Source organism: Macaca fascicularis, chromosome 11 (genome assembly GCF_037993035.2).
Source record: "Macaca fascicularis isolate 582-1 chromosome 11, T2T-MFA8v1.1".
Lineage (NCBI taxonomy): Eukaryota > Metazoa > Chordata > Mammalia > Primates > Cercopithecidae > Macaca > Macaca fascicularis.
The window spans coordinates 2755861-2769457 of NC_088385.1; the positions used below are offsets into that span (position 1 = coordinate 2755861).

Consider the following 13597-nt stretch of genomic DNA (forward strand, 5'->3'; position numbering starts at 1 on the left):
GGGGCAACTGTATATCCACATGCAAAAAAGTGAAGCTGAACTCTTATCTAATACCATATATAAAAATTAACTAAAAATGGAAATGTAAGACCTAAAACTATAAAACTCCTGTTAGAAAACATAGGGGAAACACTTTATGACATTAGAGTTGGCAGTCATTTCTTGGATATGACACCAAAGGCATAGGCAACAAAAGATAAAATAACCAAATTGGATTTCAGAAAAAAATTAAAAGTTTGTTCATCAAAAGACAATATGAACAGAGTAAAAAGGCAGCCCACAGAATGGGAGAAATTATTTGCAAATCACACATCTGATAAAGGATCAATATTTAGAATATATAGATAACTCATAAAACTCAACAGCAATAAAAATAGTGCAATTCAAAATAGTGAGAAATGGCCTCTTTCTACTGACTGATGAGTTCACAGCTGGACTGTGTTGTTTACATATAAGCTGGCGTCTCTGGAAGCCCTGATGTGGCAGGAATATTTACAGGAATTCCACCCTGGAGTAGACAGGAGGGGCATGTAAGCTGCATGGAAGAAGGATAAACCTATTCATTGAAGCTCCAGAGAATCAAAACAGCCGCAATAGCTAGCTGTGAATTCTGGCAGAAGAACACAATGCCAACTATGGGAACTGCAGGAGCTCTGAGGTCCCTTTGCACTCCAAGAGAGAGAATGACTTTCCAGCCTGTGGACACAGAGGAGTCCTTTCGGGCCTTTCTGGTTTCCTGTTTCAGAAAAGTGGGATAACTTTAAGACTTCCTGGACTGTGTGCTAAACTATAAAAATGGGTTGGGGTGAAATGGAGAGCCAACTTATTTTAAATGGGAACCAAAAAGAGGTAGAACTTTTGGAAACTTTGTGCTCTGTGTTTTCTATTTTTATTGATGGACTCTATTAAGTTGGCCACTAGCCACAGAGTGGCCTGTGCCATTTTCTGGATTGCTGCTGAACACTCTTGGTGAGTGCGCCTCATTTTTCCAATTGGGACATAAAGTCCTTAAGGTAAAGAATTGTTTTATCCTTCTTTGTATCTCCCAAAGTACTTTTCATGAGACAGGAGCTTCATGTGGGCATTCAATGACTGGTTTCATGGTGTTTGATGGTTTCATTCATCATTCATTCATTCATTCATCCATTCCACAGCCTTTTAATATGTGCATATCATGCAGTGAGAAGGGCTAAAGTGTGGGCTTGGAGATGCTTTGGGATAGGAGGACCAGCCCCATTCACTGGGGACCTGAGTGGCAGGGTCCATCTTCAATGCCCCTATTGTCTTATTTCCAGAGAAGAATCCCAGAAGGTCATGGAGATGCAACTCCATGTCCTTACCTGGATAGATCCTGAAGAATCCAGTTGCACTGCCAAAATATTGCCAGGTCAACGTTGGGTCTCTCTGAAAGTTCTCCACAAAGACAGCATTCAAGGCTTCAGACATGTAGACTCCATTTAAAATATCTGGGTCTGAAGGGTGAGATTATAGATGATCATGATCCTGTAGAACTTCTCAGGAAAATGGTGATCATGCCTGGTGGGCGTGCCCGGTGAGTGTGTCTGGTGAGTTCCTGGTGGGTGTGCCTGGTGGACGTGCCTGGTGGGTGTGCTTGGTGGGTGTGTCTGGTGGCCATGCCTCGTGGGTGTGTCTGGTGGGTGTGTCTGGTAGGTGTGTCTGGTGGGTGTGCCTGTTGCATGTGCTTGGTGGGTGTGCCTGGTGGGTGTGTTTGGTAAGTGTGCCTGGTGGGTGTGCCTGGTGGGTGTGCCTGGTGGGTGTGTCTGGTTGGTGTGTCTGGTTGGTGTGTCTGGTAAGTGCCTGGTGGGTGTGTCTGGTGGGTGTGTTTGGTAAGTGCCTGGTGGGTGTGCTAGGTGGGCGTGCCTGGTGAGTGTGCCTGAGCTGAGCGTGCTAGGCTACCTTTGTTGTACACGTTTGTGGGCAGCTGCACGCTGCTGATGGAGGTGTTCACCGGCAGGTTGCTGAAGTGTGCATTGGACTCCAGGAGGAACTCGGCGCCCAGCTCCACGAAGTTGCCTTTCTCATCCCTCTCATTGATCAGGACCGAGTTGTAATAGTCGAACTGGGGTGGACGGGTGAGGCCCACGGAGACGGCCCGAGCACAGGGACAGGCGGAGAGAGAGGAAGAGAAACGGCGCAGGTGAGAGGACGCGAGGGCCGGGGCGGAGCGGCCATCAGCGTCTACACAGGCACCTGCAGCGGCGCGCTGGGCAATGATAGGGTGATTCGGGACAAAAACATCCAGGAGGCCGATGTTTGATGACCATCGTCCTGGCCGCTGCCTCAGTCCCCAGCTTGGAGCAGCGTGTGTTGACGCGGCCGAGGCGGAGAGGAGACAGGCAGCCGCGAGTCAAGGACAGGTAGAGACAAGAGCCCCATCAGCTCGTCCACTTCTCGCGGGCCAGGAAGGCCCCAGAGCCCCAGAACGGTGCCTGCGGAATCTTGGGGCCTACAGCCTTGGCCTCAGACAGGTTCCGAGTCCCGCAGCTGCCCTCGGGCTCTCCAACGCAGTATTGGAGGGTGTGCTAGGATTGCCTCCAGCAGAGCCCCGGCCCATTTCCTCCACACGACCGGGTTCACACCTGAACACCCCCCAGGAGTGCCTCACGGACATCCCCACGCCAACTGCCACGCCAGGTTCCTGCACCCCACACCCGGCTCCTCCTCACGACACTGCGGCCCGCGCTGGCCTTCCACGCACACTCCCAGCCGCGTCCCAGCCCTCCTCAAGCCCTCCGCACCTGCCTTTCCCTGCTGAGAAAGGCCAGGCTCCTAGGCTGGCACCCAAGGCTCCCCCGACCCCCTCATCTAACTGTCCAAGGCCACTGTCTTCGTCACCAGCCTCTGGACACACAGGGCCCAGGTCCCACTGTTTCCTCAACCAACCTTGTGTTTTCTTATTTCTGTGTCTTCTTTCCACTGTGACCAAAGGCCTCTTTTCCAGGCCCTGTCTGCCTAAATCCCCCTGAGCCCTGGGCGCAGCCCCAGGCCGCCCTGTCTGCGGGAGTTTTGGGGCAGCCCTCCCCTTCTCCAGCCTGCATTCTCCGGAGGCTCCATCCACCCATCTGTAGTGACTTGTGATGTGCCTTATACTGGAGTTCTTTGCACTGTGAGCTTCTTGAGGTCAAGAACAAGTTCCCATCCAGAGGATAGCACATCGCTGTGCCTGTGTGGGGGTGAGCAGTAAATGTCTATGGAATCAGTGGATCGCCACTCTACACCACCACCCCCATATCTGGTACTCAGGTGATCCTGGCCCTCTGGCACCAGTGCCAGGAGTGGGACTCACCACCAGGGATTCATTGAATTCGTGGTTCAGGTCGGCCTCCTCGGCAGCCTCCACCAGATTCTGAGGGATGGGAACACAGAGGTAGGGAGAATGGGTAAAAGGAACCCAGCGGGTTTTCAGCGAGTGAAACAGTTGCCGGGTAACCCAGCAATTCCACTCCTGGGTGTGTATGCCCAGAAGAATTGAAAACAGGGACGCTAACAAGAACTCAAGCATGAATATTCACAGCCACACTATGCACAACAGCCAAAAAGCATGTGCATATGGCTAAGTGAAAGCAGCCCATCGGAAGAGGCCATGTACTGTGTGATCCCCACAACATGGCATTCTGGAAAATGCAAGACTAGGAAGATGGAGAAGATAAGTGGTTGCCAGTGGTTGGGGATTTTTAGGGCAGTGAAATTCTTTTGTCTGATACTGTAATAGCGGATGCATGTCATTGCACATGTTTCCAAACCCACAGAATGTACGAGAGTGAACCCTAATGCGTGCTATGGACTTTGGGATAATGGAAATTCACTGATTATACCCAATCTACCATGGATGCAGGGTGTCGATAGTGGGGAAGGCTGTGGCAACAGGGGATGTATGGAAACTGTACTTTCTTCTACATTTTGCTGTGAACCTAAAATGGCTCTAAAAAATAAAGTCTACTAAAATACGTGCATTTTGTGTGTGTGTGTGTGTGTGTGTATTCAAAGCCAAAAGATGGAAACAACTCAAATGTCTGTCATTTGATGAAATAATAAACAAAATGTGGGCTACGCACACAATGGAATATTATACAGTCCTAAAAAGGAATGAATTGCTGATGCATGGAACAACACAGATGAACCCTGGAGACATTATGCTAAGTGAAATAAGTCTACAAATGGTCACATATTGTATGATGCCATTTACGTGAAATACCCACAACAGGCAAATCCATAGACAGAAAGAGATTAGTGGTTGCGGAGCTAAGAGGAGGTGGATAGTGGAGTGATTGCTTACTTAGTACTCAGATTCTGCCTGGAGTGGTGAAAAAGTTCTGGAACTAGATGATGGAGATGGTTGTACAACATTGTGGGTGTACTTAATACCACTAAATTATACACTTCAAAATAATGGTCAGTTTTATCTTACATGTATTTTACTGCAATACAATTTTTTTTTTTTTTTTTTTTTTTTTTGAGATGGAGTCTCGCTCTGTCACCCAGGCTGGAGTGCAGTGGCATGATCTTGGCTCACTGCAACCTCCACCTCCCAGGTTCAAGCAATTCTCCTGCCTCAGCCTCCCGAGTAGCTAGGACCACAGGTGCCTGCCACCATGCCCAGCTAATTTTTGTATTTTTAGTAGAGATGGGGTTGCACCATGTTGGCCAGGATGGTCTCGATCTCTTGACCTCATCATCTGCCCACATTGGCCTCCCAAAGTGCTGGGATTACAGGTGTGAGTCACCGCACCTGGCACAGTTTTTTTTTTTTTTTTTAAGAGCAGGCCAGCACCACAGAGTGTCAGGGTAAGTCAGGGTGGGGGAAGTGTTTTGGGAGTCAGAGGACCCAAGATCCTGTTCTAGCTTTGTCAGGGCCAAGCCACTAAGCCTCTCTGGTCTTCTGCTTATACAACGGTAAATCGGGTAGGATAATTCCTGCCTCCCCACTCACAGCTTACAGATCCTAGGATAAGGAAATTCCACAGGGAAATACTCATTTCAGGGAGGCTTTGCAGGAAACTTCCCATGTGCATCCTCGTAGAAGATCTGTGACCGCCACACACCACCCGCAGCAGGGGCAGGGACTGGTGCTCAGAGAAAGTCCGCAGAGCAGTGCTTCTTTGGTGTCTGAGGCTGTGGAAGGGCACAGGGAGCCTGGAGCCCCAGCCTCTGGGGGTGTCTCAGAACTGCTTGCTGCTCTAAGGGAGGAGACCACCCCTCATATTGTCTTATGCCCAATTTCTGCCTCCAAAGAAAGAAGAAGTAAAAACTAAAAGGCAGAAATGAAATCCACAGGCAGACAGCCCAGTGCCGCGCCCTGGGCCTGGTAGTTAAAGTTATTGACCCCTGACCTAACTGCTTATGTTATCTACAGATTCCAGACATTGTATGGAGAAGCACTGTGAAAATCCCTGTCCTGTTCTGTTCCATTCTGATTACCGGTGCATGCAGCCCCCAGTCACGTACCCTCTGCTTGCTCAATTGATCATGACCCTCTCATGTGGACCCCCTTAGAGTTGTGAGCCCTTAAAAGGGACAGGAATTACTCACTCAGGGAGCCTGGCTCTTGAGACAGGAGTCTTGCCGATGCTCCCGGCCAAATAAATCCCTTCCTTCTTTAACTCCGTGTCTGAGGAGTTTTGTCTGCGGCTTGTCCGGCTACACTCTAGTGAAACAAGGACCGATGCCTGAAGTCAGGCGAGTTTCATACCCCACTGTCTGTGTTTGACCCAAGGAGGCTGTTTACACAATGCTCACTGATTGAAAGAGGCAGGCGTCACTGCAGGTGCCAGGCTGTGTGTGAGGCTTGTGCCTTCCTGCTGTGGTGTGTGATTCAGTGACCCTGGATAGGCTCTTGAGTCCCCAGGCATCTTCTCATTGGTTCCTGATGCTAAGATCCCTTGCCCCTAGGCCTGCAGAAATGCTGCTCATTATAACACATGGGAAAGAAGGCCCCAGCAACCCTGACCTCGGCCTCCTCCCAGAGCGGGGGTTGTGATGGGTGTGGGGGGAAAGGCGGCACACTGAGGAGGCCGCAGCTCGCCTGCCCTATCTGCCCCTTCCCCTGCTGCTTGGCCCTGGCCTCAGCCTCCCAACCCAGCCAACCACCCCCGATCTCCTCTCTCCTTGTTCTCCTGGCTGGTCTTACGAGTCCTTTCAGGGACAGCACTGGTCTTGGATGGTTCGATTCTTGACTGGATGGAGTGGAGGACTATCTCTCCAACCACACTGTATCTACTGGTTTATACCATCCAGGTCCCCATAGGCCTCAGTGCAGACACTTCATCCCAGAAAAGGGGACAGCTTCTGTTTCTCCTGGGCCGCACCAGGCTTGGTGGATGTCCAGTAACAGGGTCACCTGGGCACAGGGCCCATCCCGGTAAGTACCTCTGCTGCCCGGGTGGCCCTCAGAGCACTTTAGCCATGAAGGTGGGTCCTGATGGCTGAATGAGGGTAAGGGAGGAACGAGGAGAGATGAGAAGGAGGATAGAGGAGGGAGGAGCTTGGCTTTGCTGGCTCCAGCTAGCTCGACTCCCACCCTCCTTCTGTTCATCTGTCCATCCACTCCCAAAGCAATTCCTAGGTGCTCACCCTGTGCAGTGCTCTGTACTGGTCACTGGGTATGGTCTGGTGACTCAGAGTTCCCCACAATGGCTGCAGGCTGACCCGGCAGTGCTGGGCATGGCCACCTCGGGGCAGAGCTCTGATCCCAGCCCCTCCCCTCTCCTCTTGTTTCCTATCATTACCTCTTTTACAGGGATTCTTGGAGTAAGGGTTCTTTTGGCTAATGGAGGTACAAGGTGAAATCTTGTAAGATAGGAGAGGCTCACGAGGGTGGGAGGATGCAGGGCCATGACATGGGGAGGGTCACTCTGCCACCCTGCGTCATGGGACTGGGGAGAAATGCCCTGCAGATCACAGGCCTGGAGTACCTGGACGGCCTCGACTTTCCTCCGCAGCATGTTCTCCATGTCCTCGGAGAACTTCCTCACCAGCTCCAAGCCATCCACCTCCTCGATCTTCAGACTGGACTCCACATCCTTGTACTTCTGTTTGGGGAAGGTGGGAGAGATGGGTGCACGAGGTTTTGTACCAGCATGGTTGCACCTGTGTTTGCATGGCCTCCATCCTCTCAACAGGTGCATTCTGGCACACGGAGCCTGGTTTACTCAACTAGGGGGAGGCCTAGCCCTCTCCTCCTTGGACAACATCCCCAGTGATAGTATCGCTGCCTCTCTTCAAATGTCTCTCTGTTCCAGGTGCTCTAGACGTATTGCAGCTATACCCTTAACAGGGGAGTAGACCGAGGCTCAGAGAAGTCAGTGAACTTGACCAAGGTCAGTGAGCAGGTGACCCTTGATGGGGCCAGGGCTCCCAGGCATCCCTGCCCATGTCCTTTGTGCAGAGCCATGCTGCTTCCCAGGGCTTGTGAAACCACCCCTGCATCAGTTCACTTTTCCCCAATGCCCCCAAAGAGGTATCTTGCTGTGAAAGTGCCCCTGTGCACATGGATGTGAACCTCAACTCCCACTGTCCCAACAGAGCCCGGCAGCTCCAGGAACTGAGCACAGCCGCCTGACAACTGCCAGTGAGCCCAGGAAAGCCTGGAGTGGGGTTTGAGTTTTCTTTCTGGGCCCAGGGGAGACCAGCTCTCATTGACTGTGTATATTGTAAATGTCTGTTCACCCAGCTCTGAAATTTATTGGCCGTGTGACCACAGGCAAGCCAGTCAATCAGTTTCCTCATTTGTAAGATGTGACATTTACATAGCTTTAGTGTATGCTCTAGAACGCAGAGATTTTACAGAATACTTTTACCCCAAACGGCCACATCGGTACTGCTCTCTGCTCCTCGGCCCGGGTTGTGGTGCTGTGCAGCATAGGAGTGTGCTGGGAGGGGCAGGCAGGGTCTTAGCTGTCATCGCTACAGTGGCCTCTGGGGGCTCAGGGAGCAGCCCACCCTGGCTCCTCTTACTCCACCAGGGACAGGCCTGGGGGCTGTGGGCAGGGGAGTTGAGGAGGGACATGCGGTCACACGCAAGCATAAAAGCCTGGGATTCAGGATCTTTGTGATATGGAGAAGGTGCCTCATGAATTGGTGGTGGGAATGAAAGCACGACTACGAAGCTCTCAGTGAGTGGTAATATTAGAGGAGGGTGAGCTGCCGTTGGAACTGCTCTGGGGGGTTACAAATATTAGAGAACAGTGAAGTTGTTTATAACCTGGTAAGAAGACCAGCCAGCCGTTAATCTGCACAGCAAGCAATGCATATTAAGGGGGCGGATGCTGGACGTGGCTGGGGGCTGGGGGACTGACAGCTGGAGGTATGGGAGCTCTCCCTGCACAGAGGCCACAGCCCGTCCACCTTCTATGGCTCAAGCAGCTCCTAGGGCCCTGCACATGCCCTCCAAGGCTCCGCTAGCATCACAGGTGTTAGGCCTGCATCCCACTCCATCCACTCCCTCTGTCTCCCCTTTATTCTTCAACCCACCCCCACCCAGTACATCTCCTGCGTCTAATTCCACCTCGGCCTCTGCTCCCTGAGGACCTGGCACAATGCTCTTGACCACGCTCCCAAACCGCCCCCCCTGCCTTGCTTTGGGAGTTGAGCAAATCGTTCACCTCCCCAGGCCTCAGTGTCCGATTTGATGGGAGGCCCAAGGCCCCTCACAGCACTGGCATCTGGGGGCTTTGATGGCTGACTGCCCTCTGCCACCCGGTGGGCTCTCTGGAAGGGGGCGACTGACCTTCTGCAGCAAGAGGGAGCCCGAGTATTTGGTCAGAGTGCTGTACAGGTCCCCGCCGAAGGTGTCAGCCCATAGCTTCACTCTGCCAGGCAACGAAAGGACACGTGTATACACACAAGTACATGCACAAATACAGAAACACACGCATAGACATATGGATTCACACACATAGAAAGCAAGTGTCTACACACAGACACCAGCTGATGCATGCACACTCAAACACACAGACACATGATGCATAAGAAATGCACACACACATACACCCACATGCATACCCATACACACACATGCATATGCATACACACATGTGACATATGCCCAGAAACACACACAAGAGCCCCTGTCCCTCCTCCCGTCCCTAAAGCTACAGCCGCGGCCTGGGCAGGAGATGTGGAGAACCCTCTGGCTCCAGCGGCTGCACTGCTGTGTGTGAGCGTCCTGCTGAGGGTCATGAGGCAGGGCTGACCAGCCCAGGACTGAGCCTCACCCCAAGCCTCCGGGGCCTCTGGTTGGAGAGTGGCGGACCGAGAGGAGAGAAGGAGGGGAGAGGCAGTGGACAGGCTCAGGCCACGGTCGGAGGACTCTGAGGACAAAGGAGGACCTGCCTGGCCATAGCTGTGGCCTCTCAATGAATTGTTCCCTCCAGTGCACTCCACTCAAGGCCACTGGGGGCTGCCAAACCCTCTGTTGAAACCTCAGCGAATGCGTGAGGCAAGGACGCAGGAGGAAAAGGCTCTGAGCTGCCACTGCTGAGGCTGAGGGCAGGGCAGGCTGAGAGGGCATGAGGAGGCCACACCTTGCCCTCTGCGTGGGCAGCCTAGTGGGGAGCCCCAACCTCTGGCCCATGCCCCAGAAATGCACCACAATCCCACCATCTGGGCCAGGCTCCTGGGGTCCTGGGGGCAGGCACCCAGGGCTGGGTCTGAGCCTCTGCAAATGGAGCGGAAGAGGTTTGCCTGTGCGATCATTTCAAGAACAGCAGTCGCCACTCAACCAGTGTTTATCAGGGTCCTGCCATGAGGCAGCCTGGAGCCACCCCACAGTCCCCACCTTTGCAGGGACAGTTTTCTCATGCAGGTAGCATAGTACACGTCTGAAGGTGCCCATGAAGGTCGGGGAGAGGTAGTGGTATAAGGGAAGCCTTCCTGGGGGAGGGAGATCTGAGCTCTGGGTTAGAAGTTTGGTAGAGGTTAGCCTGCAAAGGGATCTGGAAGGGGATTATAGGTAGGGAGTACAGAAGAGCTTGGAGGAGTAAAACATGACTTCCAGGTTTCCAGTGTGGGCTGTTGACCTGATGGTGTTGTTATTGAATAAAATTAAGACTATCAGGAAGGTCGGGGGAACAAGTTGAGGAGGGTGAAAGGTGACGTGTGTACCTTGGGCTCTGTTGAATGTGAGGTTCCCATTGCAGAGCTACCAAGTGCCATTGGGCAGGTTGTGCACTGCACAACTCTGGAAGGCACCAATTGTGTTTTATCTTGAAAGACACACATCTGAATTTAAAACCTCACATGAGGTTTAGGAAAAGCTGCCCATAAGCATTGGGTATGTGTCTAACAGGTAGAGACAGGGCCGGGAGTCATCAGCACAAAGGTAGGGATTGGAATTCTGAGGGCAGGAGGGCTCTCTCAAGGAGGGTGTGCAGCATGAGATCTCTGAGCGTTGACAGATGTTGGGGAGCACCCCCAACCTCATGGGGAGGCAGGAGAGGAGGAGCACTTGAAGACAGCAGAGATAAGCCATGCCCAGGGAGACCCAGAGGAGTGCAGTGTCATGGAAGTCAAGGCACTGGGATAAAAGGAGAGGGGGCCTTGTGTGTCCCAAGCAACAGGGTCTGGGGAGACAAGGCCAGGAATGTCTCCTGGATTGGGCACGAGGAGGGCTTTGGGGACCCTGTGGAAACAGACTTGGGCGGAGGTGGAAGCCCTGCAGGCGGAAGGGAAAGACTGAGAAGAGAGGTTCGGCGGGAGTGAGGACAGGTGGGGCCAAGTCCTGGGCAGGCAGATGAGGCTGTGTGCAGGCTACGGTCTCCGGCAGCACCCAGGACTTCCGCATAGACGGCCTCTGGGGCCCCCCTCCCTGAAGGCCTGGATTCCAGCCACCCTGACTTGGCCTTCAGCCCACTCCTGGAGTTGGCCCTCTCCTATCAGCTGGTGTGTGTTCTGGGGATGAAAATTGTTCTCAACATCTCCTGCAGCAACAGAGAGCGTTACAGGCTGGCAGTGGGTGTGATGGTGGAAGCGCAGTCCAGGCTGACTGGAGTTCAAATCTCAGCACCTTCATTTCCTGGCCTTGTGAACTCGGGGAAGTCACCTGACCTCTCTGGGCCTCTGTTCCCTCAGCTGCAAAACAGGGATAAAATAAGCCCCCGCTGAATGGCTTTGCAAACTAACGGTGTCGTTTGTGAAGCACCCAGCTCCATGCCAGGCATGAACCAAGGAGAGATGTGCGGCTTGATGGGAAACGATGCTGCCTAATCCACTGCTCAGCAAGGCTAAACACATGCACAGTGTGTCATGTGGGCTCGCTGTCCCCACTCCTGCTAAGACATGCAGTCGGCAGGTGGCTCTGCTGGTGGCCTGGCTATGGTGCTGGGCTCAAGCAACTGGATTAAACAGGATAGGGTCTGTAGCACCTACAGTCTAGAAGGCTCTGTCCCCCACCATGTAGTGGAAATTTCCTTCCTAGGACCACCAGAGCTAGGGCCTAAAATACAGACACGCTGGAGAGGTTGCACAGTAATTTAAATTTAGACCAAGGTGCACACGACTGATAGCGGGTTCTTCCCTGGAGCTGGTCTTAATGGCCAGCTATAGAATCAAGGCTGGAAGGAGGCAGAAAGGTGTAGAAAGGGAAGACTGCAGCCACCAAAATCCATTTTTTTTCCCCAGTTCCTGGACAAGCCACCTCCTGTGTGCATGAGACGTTCTGTGGGTTCAGAACTGCGTCCCCTTTTTGGAATGTCAAAATATGCATTTCTTGCCAAATCCTCTGGGGAGCTGCGATGACGACATAACCCGGCTCCCCCAGGCCGCCTCATCTCAGCGATTATCCTGAAGGAGCACCCGCCCTGCAGATGCCCCAGAAGCTGCTTGTCAGGCCAAGAAGAGAGCAGCCCTGATGACCAGCTCTGCCTAAAGCCATCCTGCTCCTGGGGAGGGGCAGGTGGGACTCCAGAACTCACACAGCTTTTGGGAGGAGAGAGAGGAGGCCGGAGGAGAAAAGGGTTTTGCAGCAAGAGAGTGGCCAGTCGCAGCCACTGGGGAAGAGCCCAGAGGGAGGGCACGGGCAGGAGGAGTGGGCAGAGGAGGGAGGCCCAGCCCGGGAAGAAAGTGGGAAAGGGTGACGGGTTTTTGGGGTGGGGTTGAACGTGATGCTTACGTTTCCAGAGGAATCTTGGCCTGCCCCCATGTAGGGGACAGGGAGGTGCCCAGGAGCAGCAGCCACAGGAGGGCCGAGGTCTTCTGCACAAAGGCCCAGGCCACGGGCATTGGCTGGCGGGGAATCCAGCAGCTGGTGGAGCTGAGATTTGCGTGGAAGTTGGGGGTTGCCGGCATGGTGGGCCTGGGGTTGGGGAGGGGAAGGAGGGCAGAGCAGCCACAGACCATGAGCTCTGTCTGCCTGCCTCCCAGGCCCCAGGGATGCCCCAAGCCTTTGTCTTCCGGGCCCCGGCGAGCCTGGGGTCTCCAGCCTCTCAGTCCTGGGCGGGGAGGGCTTCTCTCTGCCCCACAGCTGCAGCTCACAGAAGCGTGGCCCCACCTAGCAAGCAGGCCTCGGGAGAGGGGCTGGGGGAGAGGCTGTGGCAACATGAACCCCTTTAATCCGCTGGCCTCTCCTCTAATCCTCTCCTGACAGCAGGGAGGGGGTGGCAGGGGGCGGGGAGCTGCCTCCCGAGATTACCACGACTGCAGCTGGTTCCCTCAGGGCTGCAGTGCACCCCTCTGCTTTAAAGAGGTAGCCCCGTTCCTGTGGAACCACCTTCTGGACCCAGGAAGGGCTCACTGTGACTCTGGCCAGAGGACAGCAGCTGAGTTTGCACAGTGCTCTGAGGGACCCACAAATCTCCTGCTGACCCTGAGGTGGGGGCGTGTCCTCATCCCTGCTGGGCAGAGACTCTTGAGGCCCGGGGAGTCCCAGGGGCAGAGCTGGGACTCTGGCTGGTGTTTCCAGGCCTGGGGCCTTTGGGCCAGGTCATAGGTCATAGGTGAAGTCAGTGCAGGTCATAGGTCATAGGTGAAGTCAGTGCGGGTCATAGATGAAGTCAGTGTGGGTTATAGGTCATAGGTGAAGTCACTGCAGGTCATAGGTCATAGGTGAAGTCAGTGGACCCACGCCTCCACATCTCAGCTGCTCGTGGGCAGGGCTGGGGACGCGTTTGCTGTGCAACTGATGAAGCTTCAGGGCCCCTGAGTCCACAGACTCCACCCTTTCCCGGAGAGGCCCTAGCAATGTGTTCCTGTGGCCAAACGTTTTTGTAAACTATGCAGAAGTGAGATAGTTTAACCATAACCAGTTGAGACGTCTGTCTCTTTCCATCCCAGCTTCTCTTCTGTCTGATGGGCCCCTAGTTGGATGATGTTTGGGTGGCTGAGGGCACTTGGGGGATCCAGTTAAGAGGAAAGTGAGCGGGGGAAACATCTAATCTGGGCTTAGAGGGATATGCTGATGTGGCTCACAATGACTCCTTTGTATAGAGAAGTCACCTCCAGCTGAGTGTAGGACGGGCTTCCAGGAACACTTGTCCCACAGGACATCCCACCAGCAGATGCAGCAAGAGAGGCTGGGCAGCAATGTGAGCACACCCCCCCCCCCTCAGCCTGGCCATGTGTCGTGGGGAGGGCAAAATAACCG

General features: G+C 53.7%; 1 protein-coding gene across 9 annotated transcripts in view; it reads right to left on the reverse strand.

Annotated features, from left to right (window-relative positions):
- CACNA2D4 (calcium voltage-gated channel auxiliary subunit alpha2delta 4) overlaps positions 1 to 12528 on the reverse strand; it is a 133283-nt gene extending 120755 nt beyond the window's left edge. For 8 of the 9 annotated variants that reach the window (XR_012419868.1, XM_065523538.2, XM_074006055.1 and 5 more), the window contains exons 1-6: positions 12128 to 12528; positions 8747 to 8828; positions 6933 to 7049; positions 3308 to 3367; positions 1918 to 2080; positions 1341 to 1472 (exon numbers count right to left, since the gene is read on the reverse strand). Coding sequence is in view for 8 of the 9 variants with exons in the window: in XM_065523538.2 (XP_065379610.1) it covers positions 1341 to 1472; positions 1918 to 2080; positions 3308 to 3367; positions 6933 to 7049; positions 8747 to 8828; positions 12128 to 12354 (781 nt within the window). In the remaining variant the exon portion in view is untranslated. Of the gene's footprint in view, positions 1 to 1340; positions 1473 to 1917; positions 2081 to 3307; positions 3368 to 5550; positions 5680 to 6932; positions 7050 to 8746; positions 8829 to 12127 lie in introns of those variants that run through there. The other variant, XM_065523539.2, reaches the window with a different exon arrangement.
- Positions 12529 to 13597: the final 1069 nt, after the last annotated feature.